The 23,319-nt window shown below is 32.4% G+C and overlaps 1 protein-coding gene across 5 annotated transcripts; it reads right to left on the reverse strand.

The window, feature by feature from the left end:
- Positions 1–21,028: 21,028 nt before the first annotated feature.
- On the reverse strand, positions 21,029–22,555 carry LOC100642577 (mitochondrial genome maintenance exonuclease 1). 5 transcript variants are annotated; one of them, XM_048409185.1, is made up of 5 exons: positions 22,151–22,553; positions 21,893–22,063; positions 21,624–21,831; positions 21,369–21,501; positions 21,029–21,295 (listed from the first exon to the last, which is right to left on the reverse strand). In XM_048409185.1, exons 1-5 carry the CDS (start codon positions 22,374–22,376, stop codon positions 21,152–21,154), a joined length of 882 nt encoding a protein of 293 aa, XP_048265142.1. In that variant the 5' UTR covers positions 22,377–22,553; the 3' UTR covers positions 21,029–21,151. The 5 variants fall into 5 exon arrangements, 3 of the variants coding, with proteins under 3 accessions (XP_048265142.1, XP_012168036.2, XP_003398326.2); XR_007225389.1 differs by having other exon boundaries at positions 21,029–21,260; positions 21,369–21,512; positions 21,893–22,555; XM_012312646.3 differs by having other exon boundaries at positions 21,029–21,260; positions 21,893–22,554.
- Positions 22,556–23,319: the final 764 nt, after the last annotated feature.

The raw sequence follows: 23,319 nt of genomic DNA on the forward strand, positions 1-23,319 counted from the left end.
AATTGCAACGAATTAAATTTCAAAAAATATTTCAAGCCTTCATAGCAACATTAAGATATTTCATTATAATACTTTGTTGCGCATGAAATCGCTCACAATTTCATACATGTAAATATATATATATATATATATATATATATATATATATATATATATATATATATATATTATACATTCGTAATAAAGTTCTGTATTTTAGCAGTCATGGTAACGTTAACGCTGACAAAGGAATATGTCTTATAGCAGTATTTTCAGTAATAAACGTAGTAATAAGGGGCGCTGAAAAAGAAACAAAGCAGTAGCCAGAAGGGCTACTAAAATTCAATCGTCTTCCACTCTATATAAACCCGATCAACACGTCGAGAGTGGAACTGAATATTCTTGTTTCGCAACGCTAATTTACTACTAATATTTATGAAGCAGAAAATTCTCAAAATCAAACGCGACGAGTGCTTCGTTATATCTGCAATATCAATTAATCTACTATTAAAAAGAAAAAAAAAGAAAAATCTGAAAATTCCCGATATCTGATACGCAACGCTAATAAGTATAAATCTACGCACTCGTATTTAAGCAATACGCAACACTAATAGCGAGAGATCGCAGTGCAACCATTTAGGAGGTTGCGGATGAACGATCACACTTGTACAGCTCTTTAGGCTGTACATGTGATCCAGGAGCAGTGTCCGACAAATGCAGTCGGAGGGTTTGGGCAGTTTGTGAACGCAACTCTACTTAACAAAACGCGAGCATTCATTATCGCAACGCTAATAGGAAAAATAAGTAGAACTCGCGATGGAACAATGTCGCAACGCTAATTCTTAAAGTGAATTTAATGAAAATTACTATTTACTATTTGAAAAAGCTACTTTAAATATCCTAGTATTGCAACTTAAACAGAAAAACAGAAAAAATTCTAAAAATTGCAAAAGACAATCGCGATATCGTAATTCGCAACTCTAAAACAAACGCGATTATCATTTTATCGCAACTCTAATTCAAACCGTAATCATTCTCTCGCCACACTAATGAAAAATAGCAATATTATTTCGTAACTCTAATACAACCCGTAATTAACTTGTCGAAACACTAATAAGAAAAATCGCGATTTGCCCAATGGGACGATGGACCGATATATACATCGGCCAAAAAAACAAAGACTACTACTACTAGTACTACTACTACTACTACTAATACTAAAATCGAGCATAGTGACAAAGTAGTAACAATAATGACTTCCCATGCTCTGGATGACCCAGAGGATGGGGAGCCATTAGTAGTTGCCCTCTTGAGTGGCAGTTTGCCGGGCCTCTTCAGCATATAGCCTCTTCTTTCTTCGAGCGCAATGCCCGCTGAAACTTAAATCTAAGCTCGAGACTTCTAAATCGCAAACAAAAAAAAAACTTATAAAATAAAAATATAAACCGCGGAAGCTGATGGAAGTGCATATGGACTGACCAACGATCACAACAGTGATCGTTGCTCACTCGCATGTGCGTGCTCGAGCAATAAACGTTCGTTTCGAGACCATTCGCGACCGCGACCGCGAAATTCGAAAAATCGAAAGGCAAAACCAGAGACGAGTGCATGCTCTACTCGTGCCAGTTTCACCGTCGATTTTTCAAATTAGATTGCCAGAAACAGGTTGGTCACACGAAAACGAGCCTACCCGACTAGAGACTGTGCCAACCTGCCCGGCCCTACCTACTTATAATTAACAGACATACCAGAAAGTATACTACCTATCCTACCTAACGCTATATTTAAAAAATGGCAAAACATGCACACCAACACACTCACTCCACGGTTCTCACACATACCACCCGGGCGCAAAGGTCCTACACTAGAGAGGACGTCCCGGGACGCCTCCGACACCCGAGCTTAATACAACATTCACACTCTAAGGTACGTACCTTTTTCCTGAAATCGACTGACGAAGGCTAGTGACCATTGCGTAATACGTGATAAAACACGTTTGAGAAAATTATATTTTTAAAATAGATATAAGTAAACTTGGAATTATAATTGCGATTGATAGCGATATTAAGAGTATGAGTACACTTAGTCGCGTGGATGATATTATCAGAAATTCTAATTGTATCGAGACGTAAATTGAATCGATATATGTCTCGACATTTTTAATATTTCAAGTTTTAACGAATGAGAAAAAGCGACGCAATTCCACGGCCTAACAACACACACACACACATAATGTGGAAAATACGTCGTGCACGATACACTAACGCATGGTCAGTCGCTGAGAAATTATTACATTACTTAATTCTAGGTCATCGTGCCCAATGTCTTTCTCCCATTCAAGTAGCACCTGGGCACGTGAATGAGATCCTGACAATGGGCACGGAAAGGGTTAAACCTGAAAATCCTGATCTAAAAAGATGATTAGTTTGTGTAATTTTTATTTAACGGACTAACGTTCTTTGAGTTTATATTTTACTACTTTGCATCTGATTAAATTTACTTTATTAATTTAATAGTAACTAAGTAACTCTACTTTATTAATTTAATAAATTAGAACAAAATTTTAATATTTCGAAAAAAGTAGCGTTAGTAGAAAAAGACTGAGACTCATGCAAATAGAATTATTGACTCTAAATATATTACTAAGAAAGAAATAATCTCAGGCGATCTCTTTATCAAAGCATATACTCGAAAGTGCAGAAGCAGTGTTCAAAATTATTGCTTTGATTAAAAAATCTGCCTGTCGCGAAGTGTCTTCTTGCACGTAAAATTTTGCACATTTTTGTACGGAAAAAAATGAATTTTGACTCATATTTTAAATTCTAACCGAAATGAAATAAACGATCGTGACTTAATATTGTCACGATTAATTCATTACTTAAGATCAAGTATATGTATGTCATACAGGTATATTCGTGTAGATATTTGCCATTTGCAAATATTCATACAAAATATTAACATGCATATTTATAACTAACACGAATATATTCTCAAGTGTATATGTTTAACCTAATTATTAAAAAACTAATTATTATAATCGCGATGTGCGAGAAGACCTATCCTAAACTAATAAATTTAAAAAAATGAGTGTTACTACTCACGGGTATAAGAAATACCCGCGGTCACTATGCTCGCAAAAAAATTCTACGTAATACAACCGATCACCCGTGCCGATTCGGACCTTTCATCCTACGACATGATTGAGTGACCGGAGGAACAGAAATGCATGCGACTTACCGTTCGATGCGGAGAAGCAGAGGACGTTACCCTGGATGCTGCGGTATCCCAGCGAATATCATCAGGAAGACTAAGATCAGGCAGGAACCGTTGAAAGTCCAATGGTATAAATATTGAAAAGAAACTATTGCGTAACAAACACTGACTCTACAGACCGCATTGCACGCGGTCACAAATATTCCCCGAAAATAAACTTGTTTAAGAGCAGAAGTGGAGGGGCGAGTGGCAAAGAAGCGAAATATCGTTTCGATAATTAAGTTAATGACTTAGATGTTATAAATTAATGGCTTAGATGTTATAAATTAATAGTTTAAATGTTGTTAACTAAGTTAATTAATAGTTTAAATGTTAAAAATTAATGGCTTAAATGTTGTTAATTAACGGTTGAATTGTTATAAATTAATAGCTTAATGTTATAAATTAATTGTTTAATTGTTGTTAATTAATAGTTTAAATGTTATAAATTAATAGTTTAAATGTTAAAGATTAATGGTTTAAATGTTGTTAATTAATGGTTTAATTGTTATAAATTAATAGTTTAAATGTTATAAATTAATGGTTTAATTGTTATAAATTAATAGTTTAAATGTTATAAATTAATGGTTTAATTGTTATAAATTAATAGTTTAAATGTTATAAATTAATAGTTTAATTGTTAAAAATTAATGGCTCAAATGTTGTTAATTAATGGTTGAATTGTTATAAATTAATAGCTTAATGTTATAAATTAATTGTTTAATTGTTGTTAATTAATAGTTTAAATGTTATAAATTAATAGTTTAATTGTTAAAAATTATTAGTTTGGATGTTATGAATTAGTGGTTTAGACGTTGTTAGTAAACAGTAAAACTGTTATAGCTTAGTAGTTTAAATTTGTTAAGTTGATAATTTAATTCGCAACAGTTCTTCTTCGATGTTCACAGTGGGACAGGTGTGGGGCAAATAAGCTCGCGCGCGAGTAGCGTGTTCCTTATATGCCATTGGCATGTACTTGACAATGTACTAAAATGTCAATCGAACGGTAACGGTTTTTTGATATCTTAAAAGTTGGTTTTTTCATTTTAACACAATCGAATTTAATAATTTTTTAATTTTTATTGTAAATTGACGCCTTCAAGAATCTATTATAATAACTATTTCTATAATTTTTATATTTTTTATCAGCTGAAATTAAATGTACATTTCTGGTACTACTTTTTGATGTAAAACTATTTTAATCTATATTCAATACTAGTTTATGACAAACATAATTTTATTATAATAGCCAAAGATGGAGTTGACCAGTGGTCAAGAGTCTCAAAGAAAAAGAATCTACATAATATTTCAATTTGTAACAATTATTGATTTTTCGGTATTCTTTTACAAACATTTTCTACTTTGATGTTCCATCATAATATTTTATAACAATTTATCAATTTTCATAACTTAATTCTAAGCATATACCATCGTTCAACAATTAATTATTAAACATATAAATCTAATATGTTCTTACATGCACAAGTTTGTTTTATTTCCTAATATAATATGTATATATATTATATTATTTTATATATATATATGTTATATATATAATATATATAAATATATATAAATATATATAGTATATATATAATATAATACGCGTGATTAAAACTTCTAGAAAGTACACTTATATACATAAACGGCATTTCAAATTATATTACATAGTATTACATCAAAGATTCAAGAATGGACAGTGGAATTTGGACTACAGATTGAAAAGTATAAATGAAATATTAATTGATGAAATATGTTTAAACGAGAAAAGCTAAAACTCACGAAGCAGCTTTTCATCCTTATCTGCTGTAAATTATAACTGTCAAATTCTTGTAAAATTCTACCAAGCCTCATCTGATTTGTTTCAGATACCATCGAGAATCAACGAAAAATGGTTCATGCAGGATGGTACACCACTATATTCTACCAACGCAATGTAAGAGCGAGCACTTGTCCAGCTGTTTTGGAAACAGGTAAAATTTTAAGAGAGAAAAAAACGCACGACATATCGAGCTACTACTATTGTAATTTGTTATATCTTTTCTGTACACTCGCAGACGGAATAATTTTGTTCTCTCATAAACAAGCAAAATTTCCATCGCAAAGAATTAATAAAATACTTGAAATTCGTGTTTCCTGTTAAATATATCTCAGATATTCAGTGAATATCAGATTTAATCGTCAAATCTGAAATAAATCTGCAATCTGTAAAAAGTCCTTTGTATTTTTACCTCCACCTTTTATCGACATAACAATGAACCTAACGAAAATTGAATAATTCTATTCTTCCTGTTATATCCACGAACGAAATTTATATTCTATAAATTTACATCCGATCGTCGGTTTATATTTTCCAATATTGTTGAAATATTAAATATTCGTAGTAAAATATAAAGTATTCGTTTATTCATGTTACAGTAAAAACTCATTCTTTGTTATTAGCTCTTCTAATACATTTTTCCATTTCATGCACGTGGTCTTACAAATGGTCTTACGAAATGGTTTCAGGTCTTAGTCAGAACCTCGAGAAACATAGTAAATACAAAACTAGATATTAATATTCAAATTTCAAATCAACATCACAAGGTCACCATCAAATTCTCAATACATATAAATACGAATATATCCCATACAAATGCAACAGAATTAAAAAATACGATTTCAACGAATCATTCACATAAAAGTAAAAAGTTCTCAAGTTAAGAATACTTACACCGAATAAAATGAGAAGATAGGTATAAATCCTGGCATATTTTTATCATCGCGTGACTCTATCATCACAACATAAGTGTTAACCATCCGAGTTTACCATCCTCTAAACACGAACCATTTACCGTCGACGTAAAAAATTCTCAAGATAAGAGACCTACTTACCCCGAACAGGTGTCATAGTGAAGCGTTTCATTGTAAGAAGTTCTGGGAGGAAGGCATCGAATTCAGAACAAATGTCTCGCCTCGGAGTGTCCCTTTAAGAATCGCGCTCGAGGGGCTTCCGTTAAGTAGCGAAGTTGAAAAGAAACACACCGCCCATCCTAAACGTACCCTATCTGCATCTGTGTACATTTACATACAGGCTGTTTCACAGAATTGGAAGCAATTTTCAGTAGCACGTAGTACAAATTCAAATAAATAAAAACTCTTAATAAAAGTAGATAAAATTATCTCCAACTTAGAAAGTATGCAGATGGTTACCATAGACAACTTTTATATATGAACCTTTCAGAAGCCAATGATTAACTCTACTTTTTAGTGGCTTTTTAATTTCTTTACATATCTTTCATAATTTCAATACATGATTAATATTCAATCCTTAAGGAACAAATAATTTACCAGTATATTTCGTTAATTGGCAGAAGACATAGATAACACCAAGATAAATTTGAGAAGCAGTGTTCGTAATGTCATTTTTTGTTCAATTTTCAATTTACAGACTTGACTAATGTGACCCCTGAAAGGCTCGCATATCGTTTGTTGTAAATATTATACAAAACATTTTGAAATTTCAAATCTAAAAATGTACAGCCCTGACCATAAATATTAAAATACGTAATACACATACTCAAAAAAGTTTCTACACGTTTTCGTATTTTCACGAACAACTGTATATCGTGATTTGTTGTCGAACAAAAATGAAACAATTTCAAAAGAACTTTCGTGGAATCTACTATTTCATATAGTTCTACGATATAATCACAGATACTCTCGTATATATTATGTAAAATTATGTAATATAAGAATTATATATCTATACTATACAGTATAAATAGAGATCAGTATCTGTACATATCAGTACTGTACAGATATATCTCTGTGTAAACAGGGATAGTATCCACTTGATCGATGCTAACGTCTTTTAACTCCGAAACTCATGATATTTGATCCCACGTTTATTAAGACACTTTTGTTCCTTTTGATGAGTACTACGTGTTCTTGAAGTTTGACCAACTTTTTGAAGCATCCTGTATGTATGCACACGACGCGCGTGTCTGCAGAGAGAAAACCACGCAACTCGCAAGTGCATCCGCATTCGGCGGCAATGCACACGTAAGCCGGCCACTTGCGCACCTCGCCCCGTAATGTATACGTTCCAACGCACATGACTGCCTCGTGTTCGCATTTTCGCGAGCCAATGGCTGTGAAATCGAGCGTTTTTCCCGGTTCTTTCTCCGTTTCGTCGCAGGACTCACCCCCTATACCCGCGAAATCCTCACAGTCGCCCTGGTTGGATTTCTCCATGAAACCGTGGCTGATCAATAATAAGCTTCCGCCGAAACCATCGAACGCTTAAATCGATTTATGAAATCTCCTCTGTACATCAGAGATAAATTTTCGTTAAATTTGTTTGTTTGTTGGAGCGCGTATAAGAACGGTATTATATGACATGGAATTAAGAGATGATGTTTGCTTGAGCGGTGGCGCAAGAGGTCTTTTAGATTATGGAGGTGAGAATGAATTCTGAAAGAGATAAGTTTGTTGGAAGTGTGGATTTTTATTTTATACAATGCATATGATGTAGTACAGTAGTATGAACTATATAATATGCTTATCTAGATTTGAAAGAAAATTGATTAGCTGTAATTTTAAAGAAAGACTAGATTCTTTCCTTTTAATAATAAATACAATGATACGTATTAATATAATTATTAAAAGAAGCATTCGTCTCATATAATGTAATAGTACGGACTTAATTATTCACTGCTGTGGCACACTGCTGCAACGAAATATTAGAACATGGTATATAATTTATCGTGTTAGTTAATATTTGTTAATAATTCTTGCTGCATCCGTATCATGTACCATAAATTTGTACGATAAATGTGATTCGATATAACAAAGTAAGTCAATTTACGCTTCTACAAAACTCTAGAAACCTCCAAAATTCTCTCGTACGTTATTCAAATTACGCTAGACTTTCTAAAATCGCTTCAATATCACTCTTCGATATTCGATGCTCCACACATAGACTGTTCGATTGACGACTCATCCCACTCGCTCAGTCAATGTCAGATCTGGCAGACTTTAATAAACGAGATTCGTTACTGCGGAATGAATCACGGCCGATTAACAAGTCGCAATTCTATTTTTCTTTGCTCCGGCTGAATAACAAAATTCACTACAGATCGCTGGAGATCGAAGCAGAGATCCTGTTAATAATTCAGCATGCCGGAGATCGAGCCACACACCGCCCTCCTCCCCGTCGATAAATAACGAAACACTGAAATGTAAGTCCATCCCCTTTGAGGTGGCGTTTTTCGCTTCGGTTTCGTGCCGGCGCAAATATTTACGCGAACGTCGCCGGCCGTTTATTAATAGAGACGAGCAGAGTCGCAGAAACGAAGTTGGGAAGAAAAGGCAGGAAGAAACGAAGGGAGGAAGAGTATAGCAAGAGAATGGGCTGGGTGGACGTTTGTGAAATATAAAAGCGATGGATGCGAAACGCGAAACGCTGGAAAGAAAGGAAATGCGATTTCTCAGGCAGAGGCCGTGGACGTTCCACCAGCCATTGGAATCCCGTACACGAACCTCGAAGGCGTACGAGAGCATCGGGGAATTTAAAATACGCTAGCCCGTGTTCGGGGGTTATATTTTCAAGCGCCGCGCGGATCTCGCCGATTTCGCGATATACACGCCACGGGAGTTTTCTTTGTAAAATATAGCACGCCATCAAATTGCTCGTAGCTAGCCTGAGCCCGTATTGCAGCTCGTATCACGGCCTGATTCTTATAAAGCGACTGATAGGATTGTCTGCGTGCAGGGATGTATAGAAAAATTGCTCGCGATGAAAAACTTCGAAGGGATGCGTCTTGTGATGCTTATGCTTTGTACGGGGGCGGTAGGAGAGGGGTTCCCTTTCCTTTCTTTCCTGATTTATTAAACCGGGGTCGAAAGTAACGATTTCACTTTGCAATATGATTTCAAGTTCCCTATACTTATTATTTTTGTAACATGGCAGGAGGTCGATGGTGGTATAATTGCAATTTTAAAAGATTAGAATATTAAATTATGATGAATGAAGATAAAATAAATAGAAACGTAAGCGTGTCATCGAGTCAATTTTTTTACTGATTCTTAGGAATGGAAATGGGGAAGCAGTGTTAGAGTGCGCGTCTGACAGAGTCTTTCGACGGGTATAATTTTCGATTAAAATGACGTATTAAAAATCCAGTTGCGTCCAAAGATGATAAAAACTGTATTTTTTTATATGTCTATTGACATTCACAATTTAAAGGATTAAATTAAATGTCCAACAATCAGTTTGTGTTCAATTGAACGCATTGACTGCAAAAAGTGATCAACAGTTACACGTGAAACGAGACTGAAATTATCGTTGTTAACGTCAAAGCATAAATCTACAATTAGTAGCTTTCCTAGAACGATGTAAACCACTGAGAATATCATTCTTCTTCTGAGAACTAACGTTCGCGAAAAAGTGAAATAATCTTACAATTCGTTTCTTTTGATCTTCTTATTATACATAGAAAATAATTTTGAATTCGTTTCTTCTAATCTTTTTACTATAGAAAAAATTGAAAAGTTTCATAATTCTACTTTCTAACAAACGTACATCATTTACCAATACAGTAGGAAATTAAGAAAATATTTATAATATCCTATCTATATCTATTATTAATAATTCATAATTATCAATTATTAAAATTTATTAATATCTATGAATATTTAAAATATTGTAATTCTCTTCGTTTAGAACATAATTATCTTTCAAAATGAAATATTTTTAAATAGATAGTTTGAATGCCGAGATAATCTAGTCACCTTCTTTATGACAATCGTTCCATAGTAAAGAAGAAACAGCGGAAAAGAAAGACAACGTACACAGTAATATTTTAACTTCGCATTTAGAGATACGAATTGGTCCTCCGATAATTTTCTTGCCATTGTTTACGCAGTAATAATCCACATAAATTTCCCGTCGTTCGTTACGTTGCGCAAAGAATAATTATCGTGTAATCTCCGAAGGAGTTTATTGTTCACGGTTTAATTGCTCTGGCAAACGACGCGTGAAGTTAAATCTTTTTCGCTGGGTACTTCTAAGTATAGACCCTTTTCCGCTTAAAGTATGCGTCATCAAAAGAACGAAAGAAAATATTTTACAGAGGCTGCATCGTTTGTTTTCAAACCCTCGGACTCGCTATTAAGTCGCATATGCGGTACTGAGTCAATTAATTCTTAGCATTTGAGGTCTATTAACGAAGCGATTAATTTATAACGGCAAGTTTAACGAATATCGGATAAATTCATCTTTTATTGTGAAGAAAATAAAGAATGGGAATTATTGATATTTTTAATGTTTCGAGGAATTTCGATGTTTGGATTTCTATATACTAAGAAATGTTCTCTGAGAATATTAAAAAGTAAAAATTAAAATTCTGTCAATTAAAAAGTGTTAGATTTAAAATCTCCAATTCAAAGACTAAAAGTCATAGATTTAAAATCACGAAATTCCACATTCACTATTTCAACGTTCAAAAGTTCAAAGTTCCAGAGTTCCAAGATTTCAAATATTCCATACATATAGTAATACATAATTTTGTCTATATCTAATGCATTAAATATTTGAACATACGATACATGAATTTGAAAAAAATGATCATACTGTATGTCGGTACAATATACATACATATAGATATATCGTATATAAGTATACGGCCATCTATACAGACTATTATGCTAGATCATTTTCGTGAGGAAACTCTCGCTGATTACAAATTTCTTCGTTAATAATACCTTAATGTAAATTTATTAAGTTCTCGAATGTTTCATAACTGCATAAGACATTCTACGCGTCGTTTCTTCATTCCCTTCATGGCTGAAATACTTCACGAAGTATTCCCATTCCAACGTGCTCTAATAATTTCGAACGCAGTACGACGAGAAGACTCGATTTACGTAACAGAAAGAATACACAGTTTTGTTTGAAGAGAACGACAGATGAATTATTGGACTCGTAGAAGAGGTAGAAAAGGTCTCAACTCCTATGGAAGAGTCAGACTTGCCGAAACTACTTAACTTTTTTCTTCTAACATTTCTCCTTATCTCGTGACGAAAAACAGAAAGGTAATTTATTTCCAATGACTTATTGCGTTCCAGTAAATAGACTAAACTGTACTCTAGTACGTGATAACACGACGAAACAAATACAGAAAATGATCATTCTACCTCGACGTGAAACGTACATCATGGCGGAAGGAAGTCATTCCCAACAATTCGCTTTGAAACGAGAGGAAGAGTAATATCCGCCCCAAGATCGAACCTCTATGAATTCCTAAGAATTTCTGTACATTTTGTTACAGGCGAAAATTATCGTTTAATTTTTCTGTCTAATCTACATAAATAAAGTTACTATTAAAACCATTACTATTAAAAATTAGACAGCTGAAAGCTTGATCTCTTATTTCTTAAAAAAATTATTTTATTAATCACGTAACACAATTTACAATTTTGGAAACTTTATTCATAGAATCAGATAGAATACGGATCGGAGATTTAAAGCAAGTATGGTACTAGACAACATCTACACGTATGTACATATAATATTTATAAGAGAAAACGTAATGTACAAGAACAGAAGGAGAATTCTGTGAGATCGATCGTATATAATTATTGTTACAATTAATTCTAAACAATTTCCTTAAACTTCTTAATGAAATCTTGTTCGTACTTTGTTGGGAACAGTTTCTGTAATCCAAGCTCGGCATCTTCCAGTTTTACATCTTTCAATGCGAAAGTAACGCGGACAGTTTTATCAAGTTATGAAAGACGTCGACATTCGCTCACAAAAGAGGAATATTCTCATTATCGTCACGTTCACCTAACGCGCTAATTTTCATCATAGCGGTAATGACGTGCACCGAAACAACTACCCCTGGTTAAATAAACCAATCGATACTCGACTAATAATAAATTTGAACGACAGATGCACTCTCTAATAAACCGATACTTCCTCTAAATTATGCACCGTGCTGGAAGAGCAGCGACGTGTGCGGTCGAAACACGCGAGAAAGACGTCCGATAATTTTCGATACTCGCGCTTGTGCAGAAAACCAGCGAAGTCGATAATGCACGAGGTGTGAATAAGTTATGATCAGATATTTTGCAAACTGACGAAATACATCAGACATAGGGGTTTCCATAGGTGTTAGTTGTTATATAAATATTTTATTTTTTAAGTCACGAATCTCGCATAAATTTTGTATAAAAATCAACCGAAGGCCAAAACTGAAACATATGATAAAGATTCTAAACCAATTTCACTAATGAAAACTATCTTTTCATTTGATTCTCAGATTAAATACGTGTTTTTATCACGTTGTTGAATATCGATGATGTTAGTTATACATATCCATAAATATTAATTAAGTTGAACCACCGCAAGTATTTGATCAATATTGTTCATTTCTTACAAAACATCTTAAGTTTTTCACGTGCGGAAAAATTTAAAAAATGAACGAGATAGGAAAAAACGAGGTTAAAATTAAGATTCTCTTGGAAAGAAATAGCCATATTTTAATAATAACGAATATATCAAAATAAATGAACGAGAATTCTTTCCCTAAAAGAGATGTACCTTTGTACTTTTGTATTTAAAGTACTTGTTTTAAATGACAAATTGGACGCCGAGAAACGAGAAGAATAATTTCAGGAGAGAATCGAGTTGGAGGACATACTTGTATGAATTACACCTAAGAGCATCGAATATAGAATTTTTTCTTCTTCCCAATATTCGGTATATATTGTGGAATATTTTGTAACGCAGATTGTAACGTGCGATAATACGTGGCAAGTTCCGATAAAAAGAATCTAACAATAAGAAATTTACATATCGACATTAATGTTGTAAAATATAAAATATTTGGAAAACGTGTATGAAATCCATTCTCATAGCGATTATTTTCATACTCGGTATTATAATACTTTTATCGCTAACGTGGAAGCATTAAAAATTCTAACAAGCTTTTTCGGACAACTCTGATTAATCCGCCAAAATTCTCTAAAGAATTTAAGTCAGTCTCGTGCAAAATTAGCCGTTTCAATCACTCCTAATCACCATACTCGGTTCTTTCACACAAACGAGAGGCCTCGCACACACCCATTTTCCCATCAAATCGCACGAGTTCTCTCATGCAGGTGGTCCAGACACCGCGTAATTCATTAACACCCTGTATGCAAACGTCGCGTTAGAGCGGCTGACGGGTGCCGTGCGAACGGCCGTTTTCCATCCGGCCAGTAATTCGGTCCTTTGTAGGCTGGCCATCAGATTATTAACTATCATCGGAAGGTAAATGTAGCGTGGTGCAGACGATCGATAATTCATGCGCGACTAAGTGTCTCGCTCTCGAAAAGGATTAATTCGGGCATACGAGCCCGCCCGTAACCGGCCATCGATAGACTTCGACGTCCATTGTCGTCTTCCAACTACCCCTTTGCATCCTCTTTCACTATTCAGCCATCCAACTTCGACGTATTTATAAAGTTTTCAACGGGAAAGCCTTTCTCAACCGGTTGAGTGGCCAGTAGATAGGTCTCTTCCTTCTAACGGAAGATTCGCGGAAGAAGAGCAGTGCCGTGAAAAGCGGCGCGATGAAAACTTCTTAATTCCAGGCCTGCTCCAGTTTCCGGGTAGAGAGGCTTCGTGATTGGTCCAGACTGCTTCTTTCTCCCGTAGACCTCTTATACGTGCACAGCGTTATTACGAAGCAAAGAGAAAAGTTCCGCTTCACACTCGACTGGCTATTAATGGTGGCCAACCCCCGCCGTCGTTAGTTCGCGACACGAGAACGTTAAGTCGTGCCGCGCCACGATAAATGCAGGCTGCCCCGTCGTAATCGGGAAATAAGTTCACCCGGGGAAACAGTCGCAAGCTGATTTATTTCGATCGCCGCCAGGACGGAAAACAACCGACCGCGGCAGAATGTATCGCGTGACTATGATTTTATTACCCACCGCCACGACGTCACCAGCTTCCGGCCAATTTACCGTGAATCGAGCAATCGCCCCGGGAGCTGAGAAATCCTATCGGCTCATTTTGGCCGGTGAATGCGCCGTGCTTATCGGAGGATAAGTGACGTTGTAATTAAGTTTCGATTTTAGGGTGGGTTTAGATTAGACCACCGGAGACTCCAGGTATACGATATCGATCTTTGGTAGGTTTGCATCTACTGAGGATGGGAATTAATTTGGACGATCGAGAGTTGTTTGGTGGATTTGTTTCGTATGCAATTTGGATCAAGAGGTTGAAATCATCTTGTGATAAGGTTACAGGTGAGATAGGGAATGAATTGATCGCTCGTGTTATTATTATTCGTATTCATATCACATCGTGGTATTGTTACTCGTTACTATGTATCTCTTTTGTTCTATGTTTAGAATGAAATACTAAACTTGTGCTAACAAAGCAGGCTTGGGTTAATGTAATTTTGGTTTTGTGTATGTTCGATGATTTAAAATAGTCGGGTGTGCATGAGAGGTAAGAAGTAAGGAAATAAATTGTCTACGGTATTGCAGCACTGATGTAATGTGTTCTTAGCTAACGTAATCAATTTTATAGTTCAGATCCATTGATTTGAAAAGGTTATTACGTATTACAAAGCTCCAGAAACTTGAGGAAAACACGAGATAATGTAACAACGTGTACAATGCGCAAACGTAAATTAATCCAATCAGAAGCTAACTACGTATCTTCTTCTTCATATGAATGTATAAATTCTCAAGTTTTCAAATTTTCAAGTCTTCGAATCGTTAAATCGTCAAATTTTCGAATTCTTAGGTTCTTAAATGCTCTCCATTCAGATTTTAATTTTTTTAATTTTTGAGAATGAACAGAAAATTAATTTTAACTGTCCCGTATATCCTTTAGAAGTATCACCAGTGTTCCCTGTAAAACATTTTTCTGCAAGGTCTAGAATAACGTCTCCGTTTAAGTTAATCGCTCATAATATCTCAACTTGTCACATCCTGATTATTCCTTATTAATTCTAAGTACAAGCGTACTTCGCGATATTAACGTTTAAGCTTTTAACAGTTTTTATATATATTAAATGATATATTTTCGATAATACTTTGCTATACTTTCATTAATAAGCCTTGACTACATATAATCGTTTTAATTGTGCTATGTATAATCTATAAAAAATCGTTTGAAATATTACAGATTTCTACATAGAAGGATTGCTTCTAAAAGATTTTATATAAATTCGTTAATGTGTAGAACTACAGCTTGTTACTGTCTCGACAGATATAACCGTGGGAGGTTCCCTCTGTAAAAGTTATCGTTTTCATAACTCATCTCGTTCAAGGAGGGTGGTTCACACCAGGGGTTGACCGACCAATGAAAATATGTCCCTGTTACGAGAGGATCAGCAAGGATTAGCTAGAAGATTTAGGACAGTCTCTTGGTTACTGTTCGCTAAACGTCTAATCCGAAAATATGATTATCTTTCTACCGAACGCGCCTTAAGCACATTAGTACTCTATAACATAATATTTTTGGAATCTACCTTATAACACAACCATAACTGAGAATCACTAGACATCAAATACGTTGAATAATCGCTTCAGCTGTATTTTCTATTCTGAAAACATTAAAGCTAATAGTATTATGCGGACTGTTTTCGATTTGCCTGTCAATCTACAAGAGAATAATTATATATAAATGAAAATAAGAAAAAAGACGTTATATGAAGTTCTGCTTGATCGTAAAGTTATAAATGAATATTGAACGTAGCTTGAAATACATGTAGAAGCGGATTCTGTATCATAGGATATGAAAAATCGACCGTGTGTAATATATCTGCATTTACATAATACTATTACGTATAAAATACAAACTGCAATAGATTAAAAATTCACCTATTAATATTCAGCATAATTCTACTATATCTCTTTCTTAATTTTACTTGTAAATTATGATTCTATACTTTAGCAACAAAAATTGAAAATATTGTGTATACGTATGTCTTGAATAAAAGTACGTCATATCCTGTTTACAGTCGTAAAATGTATTTCTTTCTTCTTACTTTATATATATACGTTCTTGTATATCTAAATTTATCATAAATGCATAAACATCCGCGGTCTAATACATTAGTATGCATAATTTTTCGTTTCGTAACATCTTCTTAAAATATTGCAAATGTTTGAAAGATCGAAACATAAAAATTTAAAAATCACGTCAGGGTTAAAAGTTGTCGCCACAATGAATAAGGAAAACAGTAACAGTATGTGAACTTTATCCATGCTTTCATTCATGAGAAAATTCAATTTCACCCCATGTCGCCACTCTTTACGGTAAAAAGCTTTCGGATGATTCACTTTTCTCCATATCATTCGAGAAAGAAAAGGATAGCATACGGGGCAAACAAGTGTCTCATCCCCTCTGAAAGAAACATAAGAATGCAAGATAGTACGGATATGCTGAATTCAGCGAATTCGTGGTACACCCTTGGCAATGTAGTCGACGATGAACAAGAACGAACTTGTGTTCCGGCTCATCGCGTGCTGAGATTACAAGTTGGCCGAGTTGCCATCCACGCAAAGAAATGGAAACAGCCTTCTTATCTTGGGACAACTACGTAAATCTCATAAGAACGCTTTTCATAATTTCAGTCGAAATAGTTCCAGTTTCTTGTGAAGAAAAAGATTCTCAGCTACAAAGTATCCTCCGTGATTTTCTTCCACTGATCGTTTAATTAATTCAAAGAACAATAAAAAATTATACGTCTGTTTTATCCAAAAGAAATAACAATTGCTTGTATTTATTTCCTTTTTATCTTGAAACTGGTGCAAAGAACTTTAGAATGTATCACACTATTCCACAACTTGAAATGTTAATAAATACCCTAATGTGAAAGATTTATTGTATTTATTACTGAATAATTATTATTATCTTGGCTTTTAAGACCATTTATCTGTTTCACTTTATCTGTTATTTTAATCTCTCGAATAATATATTCAAAGTTACTGCCGACAGATCTTCCATTATATTAAACCTTTCACGCTTTATAATCCGTAGAATATTTCGTAATGATTAAAATGAACGAAAATTTATCAATGCTGAGTCCAAAGAACAGAGTAAATAACGTAATAATCTTCAATTACATTCTTTTAAATATTTATCCAATATAATGTTCGTTATTTGTAACCAAGAATTATTGTTAATATATGAAACAGAATTCCTTTCCGATTTATTACTTCCAATCATTTCTGTATTAATGTTATTTGTAATTCTAGTTGCTAATTATAAATTTCATTAATTACCGTTCTAATAATTAATTTTAATGTAAAATGAATAAATGTGCAGCATTATTATCCCGAAATTCCATGTAAGTATCATAAAGATACCCGTTTGATTATATGCACGAATACGAACAGATTAAACGCCAATTAAACTGCAAACAACACAACAAAATTGCGTCATTTCGTTATCAGCTTATTCGTAAACAAGCTTTTCAACGTCTGCTGCTGTAGTTAACGTTCGGCATATGCCGTGCTAATCTGGATGGTCAAGAATTACTCGAAAGTTCAAATACGGCGAAATACAATGAAAGATACGTTTTCGCTACATAGCTTCAACATTAGTTTACGGTTCCCAGGGGCATGCGAAGGGTTGCGGATCATGCTTATAAGAGCCTGTAACGGGGAGTTGGGCAATGTCGCGCCCTACGGAGGGTGGCTGACTCCAAGTTATAATTGCTATATGTTAACCAACGTAGACAGGTGGGGAAGCGACTCCGTACATATGGAACGTTCTTGATACCTTTCAGGTAGGCACTGTTACGATTATTAGCACAGCAATTTATGGCAATGTATATTTAAACGATGATTTTCAAGAAGAAGATATTATGTAATAACTTTTGTAACTGATTGGAATATTAATAGGTATTTAACGTATTTAAAAGGCACGAGGGATTATGTTGAAAATAACAACGTGAGTTCTCGCTCGCCATCTATATGCTGACGGCTAGTTACAAAAGGAGTAACTAGAAGTTATTCCTAGGCACAGTCGATAGACCTGATCGATAGTTTTAGGACCTCTCTTGCCTTTTCTTCTTTCATTCGTTTGTGACCCCTCTAAGTGTGTGCAATAAAGGTTTTTCTGCTCCGAGAAGTGTGGATTTATTATCTATATAACATAATAATAACTAACGCGATCCTACCTCTAAAACATAAAATAACAACAGATTATTTGGAAAGATAGTTAGCACTTTTTATATAGATATTTAAGACAAAATTCATAAGAACGAATTTTATTATGAAATTTATTAATTTAATAATATTATTAAATTTTATTATTATTATTATTATTGTTACTATTATTGTTACCATTATTGTTACCATTATTGTTATTATTATTGTTACTATTATTGTTACTATTATTGTTACTATTATTGTTACTATTGTTACTACTGTTACTATTGTTACTATTATTATTATTACCTTATTTCACGTATATTTATGTGCTACATAATATGAACAAAAGAAAGAAAGTTTAAAAACATTATTACCATTGCCAGTGCGTTATGATTATAGCGTCATAACCAGCAAAAATGGGGAATGAAAAGCGTTAAAACGTCCTAACTTCAATTTCCACGGCAAATGAAATTGTTTACTAAAAGGTATAATTTACATCTCATGGCTAACATATGTACATGCTGGTTAATGAACGTTGCAACACCAGCTGGTTTTCTATAACATTAGAAAATAATTGATCAGGATTACTAGATAAATGATACGATAAAATAGAATTTTTCGGTATTCGTACGAACCAAGGATAGACGAAACGCTGAGTGAAAGTTTCTGAGTGATAATTTCATTTATTGTAATTTCTGTTTCATAAAACTCAGTCTTACGTGCGTTTACTCGTTAAGTTTTTTCTTTTATACTCGGACGTACATGAAAGTTAAAGATTCCAAAGTACTCCGTCATACCGTGATAACCAACTATTGTTACTATTGTTACTATTGCTACTATTGTTACTATTGTTACTATTGTTACTATTGTTACTATTATTGTTTCTATTATTGTTACTATTATTGTTTCTATTATTGTTTCTGTTATTGTTTCTGTTATTGTTTCTATTTTTGTTTCAATTTTTGTTTCAATTTTTGTTTCTATTTTTGTTGCCATTTTTGCTTCTATTTTTGTTTCTATTATTGAAAACTTGAATTTTTAAAAGTTTGAAAATTTTAATTTTTGAAAATTTGAAATTTTAAAAATTTGAAAATTTGAATTATTAAATATTTAAATTTTTTAAAATTTGAAAATTTGAAAATTTGAATTTTTAAATATTTAAATATTCGAATTTTTGAATTTTTAAAAATTTGATTTTTTAAAAATTTGAGAATTTGAAAATTTAAATTTTTAAAAATTTGATAATTTGAATTTTTGAAAATTTGAAAATTAGAAATTTTGAAAATTTGAATTTTTAAGAATTTGAAAATTTGAAAATTTGAAAATTCGAATTTTTAAAAATTTGAAAATTTGAATTTTTAAAAATTTGAAATTTTGACTTTTTAAATATTTAAAAATTTGAATTTTTGAAAATTTGAATTTTTAAGAATTTGAAAATTTGATAACTTGAATTTTTAAAAATTTGAAAATTTGAAAATTTAAATTTTTAAAAATTTGATAATTAGAATTTTTGAAAATTTGAAAATTAGAAATTTTGAAAATTTGAATTTTTAAGAATTTGAAAATTTGAATTTTTAAGAATTTGAAAATTTGAAAATTCGAATTTTTAAAAATTTGAAAATTTGATTTTTTAAATATTTAAAAATTTGAATTTTTGAAAATTTGAATTTTTAAGAATTTGAAAATTTGAATTTTTGGTCATTCGAAAATTTGAAAATTAGAAAATTTGAATTTTTAAAAATTTAAAAATTTGGATTTTTGAATTTTTGGAAATTTGAAAATTTGTTTCTATTATTGTTTCTATTTTTGTTTCTATTCTTGTTTCTATTTTTGTTACTATTATTGTTACTATTGTTACTACTGTTACTATTGTTACTATTATTATTATTACCTTATTTCACGTATATTTATGTGCTACATAATATGAACAAAAGAAAGAAAGTTTAAAAACATTATTACCATTGCCAGTGCGTTATGATTATAGCGTCATAACCAGCAAAAATGGGGAATGAAAAGCGTTAAAACGTCCTAAATTCAATTTCCACGGCAAATGAAATTGTTTACTAAAAGGTATAATTTACATCTCATGGCTAACATATGTACATGCTCGTTAATGAACGTTGCAACACCAGCTGGTTTTCTATAACATTAAAAAATAATTGATCAGGATTACAAGATAAATGATATGATAAAGTAGAATTTTTCGGTATTCATACGAACCAAGGATAGACGAAACGCTGAGTGAAAGTTTCTGAGTGATAATTTCATTTATTGTATTTTCTGTTTCATAAAAATCAATTTAATCAATTATTTAATTTAATTATATTTTAAAATTAAATATTATGGGTCGTTTTTCCTGGACATGTTTTTATATAATTTTGTTAAATAAAGAGAAATTGATTCACACTAATTTTCATGCAATTTGTTTGCATGACTATTCTACTTCGATATCACAAAAGATTATTTTTTTTAAATAATGTTGATAAAAAGTTAGAGAAGTTGTAATATTAAATGGAATTAATATAAATTATTTGGTTTTCTATTTTTAAATAAAATATAGTAATACAGAGTATATAGCCAGGAACACCTTTCTCTTTTTGGCCACAGTAAAAGAATTCTCATCTTCTAAAATTTTCCAAGTAAAAAAACATTTGTTACTACAAACAATATGATTTTATTTATACAAAAGTACTATAGAACTTGTTCAGTGAAATATATAAGTAGTATAATATGTACACTATTTTAATTTACAAATATAAATTAAATATTTTAACTATCTTTCTTTATAATTTGCGTGAAACTGTTCCAACCTGCTCAACCATTCTCTCCATGCTGTTTGTAAGGCATCACCCTTCAATTCATGAATACTTGCAGGTTCACCACTTGTATAAGCAACAATAACCAAACCTTTATCTATCTATTAGTGAAATTACATAATTTGCATAAAACTATTTGATTATCTTTATATATTATTTCTAAAAGGTAGTTACCTTAGATGAATACTCATTAGAAGCATTAATAGCTCCAATATGAGCAGCAACTTGTATAGGTGTGTCATGAGTTGCTGCAAGCGATGTTTTCCGTGTCGTTGACCTTTTCCAGTAAATTAAATATGTGTGACCGCTAAAAAAATACTATTTTAAACTATAAAAATGTAAGTTTCAAATTAAAAACTAGTATACTATATTGATGACCACATGATAAGTTATGTTTCCTCGTAACGATAAAGGCAATCTCTGTTATACCTAAAGGAAGCAATACAATCTACGATGCTTTTGTATCTCAATGTTGGATGTATTACAGTTGTCTGAGTTTTATCAAAAATTTGTATTTTGTCTAATATTGGTTTTACACTAAAGTATATTGGTTTGATAAAAGGTGGAATTTTAGTTCCTTCCTTTGGAAACATCATTTGTGCATAAGAATGAAATAATTTATTATTGTTCAATATACCTAAAATACATAATAGTTGCTGATATCTAAAGTTCTCATTTTTATTATACAAATGTTATACCTTTACAGTATGTCTTAAAATATTCTTCTCCACATATACCAATCATATCTTTCTTCCACCACTCTAAAGCAGTTTTTACTTTGGGAGATATGGTTTCGCTAAGAACATGTGTTACAGTTGGAATTTTTAAATCTTCATTATCTTCAATATGCTGTATTTCACAACTCTCAACTGTCTCAGAACCAAAATTAGATACTGATTTTATGTTTACCATTACTTTAAACTTATTTACAGATTTTAAGTTATTTGTTTCAGAACCTCTTCGTTTCTTTTGTAACGTAGCTTCCATATTATTGATTTGTTTATGCACATCACCATCAATATCAGAGTCTGTAGTATCCTGCAGTTTAGATGTATCTTCTCTTTTTATTGTTCTATTGCTTTTCTTTGAATCACTCATACATTTGATTAAAAATCTATTTTCGTTGATATTTAATTTTAAAACTACTCCATTTACACTTTGTAGAATACTTAATCGTAACATATTTATAGAAAAATAGTAGTCAGAACAACTATAGCTTTATTAATAAAAGAAATATATGCATAATCTTATAAATCAATTTGGTAACATTTTATATGTTATAACTATACTATTATTTCTTTCTGACACTTACTAAATAATTTCAGGAAGGTTAGAACAAAAACTCTAGCACTATTTTCAATACCTTGTCATGCCATCTATCGGTCACTGTGTTGCCTATTTAATGAGTATTTTTTTCTGTCGATAACAAAATTTCCACTAAAAATCATTATCCTCCTTTGACATCGTTGTTATACGTATTACATACCCGGTTATCTTATATATTTTCTTATTTTCTTTAAAAAACAAAAACTATTTTCATGATATTAAAAACGAAGGTATTCATCTCATATTAACTCATATTAATTCAATTCTTAAGTACAATTCTTAAATATATCACTTCTTCCACATTTCATGTGATTATCATATAAAATGTATCATTTAAATTTGTAGTCAAGTCACTTCAAACGAAATGTATTAAAAATTTTTGAAAATATATGTACTCGTAAATTTATTAGAATCTGCGTACTATAAGTTTAAATTATCTTCGGATGGTGAACTGGTGTACTTTAAGAAGAAGAACGGTCCCAGAACCCCAATGGCTACACATCACCACAGCCAATGAACGTAAAACGTAGCCGTAATTTATCAGGCTTTACACGGTTCGGTTCGTTTTAGCTCACGATCGCAATTTCGAAGTTAGCCGCTTATCAAATTACCGGGTATCAATCTAATGATGCGGAGTGCGACCCTCTTCATCGATCTTGCACAATAACCCTGTCCGCGATCTCTGATACCTTTCGAAACTAATCACTTAGTAATATCTACGTGTGTAAACTTATAAGAAATTTGTTCAACTTTTGCCGACTGCGTTCCGTTTACGTAATCGTAATGGTATAATTACTTT

The sequence above is a fragment of the Bombus terrestris genome, chromosome 10 (genome assembly GCF_910591885.1).
Source record: "Bombus terrestris chromosome 10, iyBomTerr1.2, whole genome shotgun sequence".
NCBI classification, from domain to species: domain Eukaryota; kingdom Metazoa; phylum Arthropoda; class Insecta; order Hymenoptera; family Apidae; genus Bombus; species Bombus terrestris.

What these genes read in the sequence shown, in the direction of transcription:
- LOC100642577 (XM_003398278.4), bottom strand. Translation starts at nt 22,376, where the DNA reads ATGTTACGATTAAGTATTCTACAAAGTGTAAATGGAGTAGTTTTAAAA. An exon ending in TTTTAAGACATACTGTAAAG is followed by an intron (nt 21,832 to 21,892) that starts GTATAACATTTG and finishes TATGTATTTTAG; the next exon opens with GTATATTGAACAATAATAAA. An exon ending in CTAATGAGTATTCATCTAAG is followed by an intron (nt 21,296 to 21,368) that starts GTAACTACCTTT and finishes TTTCACTAATAG; the next exon opens with ATAGATAAAGGTTTGGTTAT.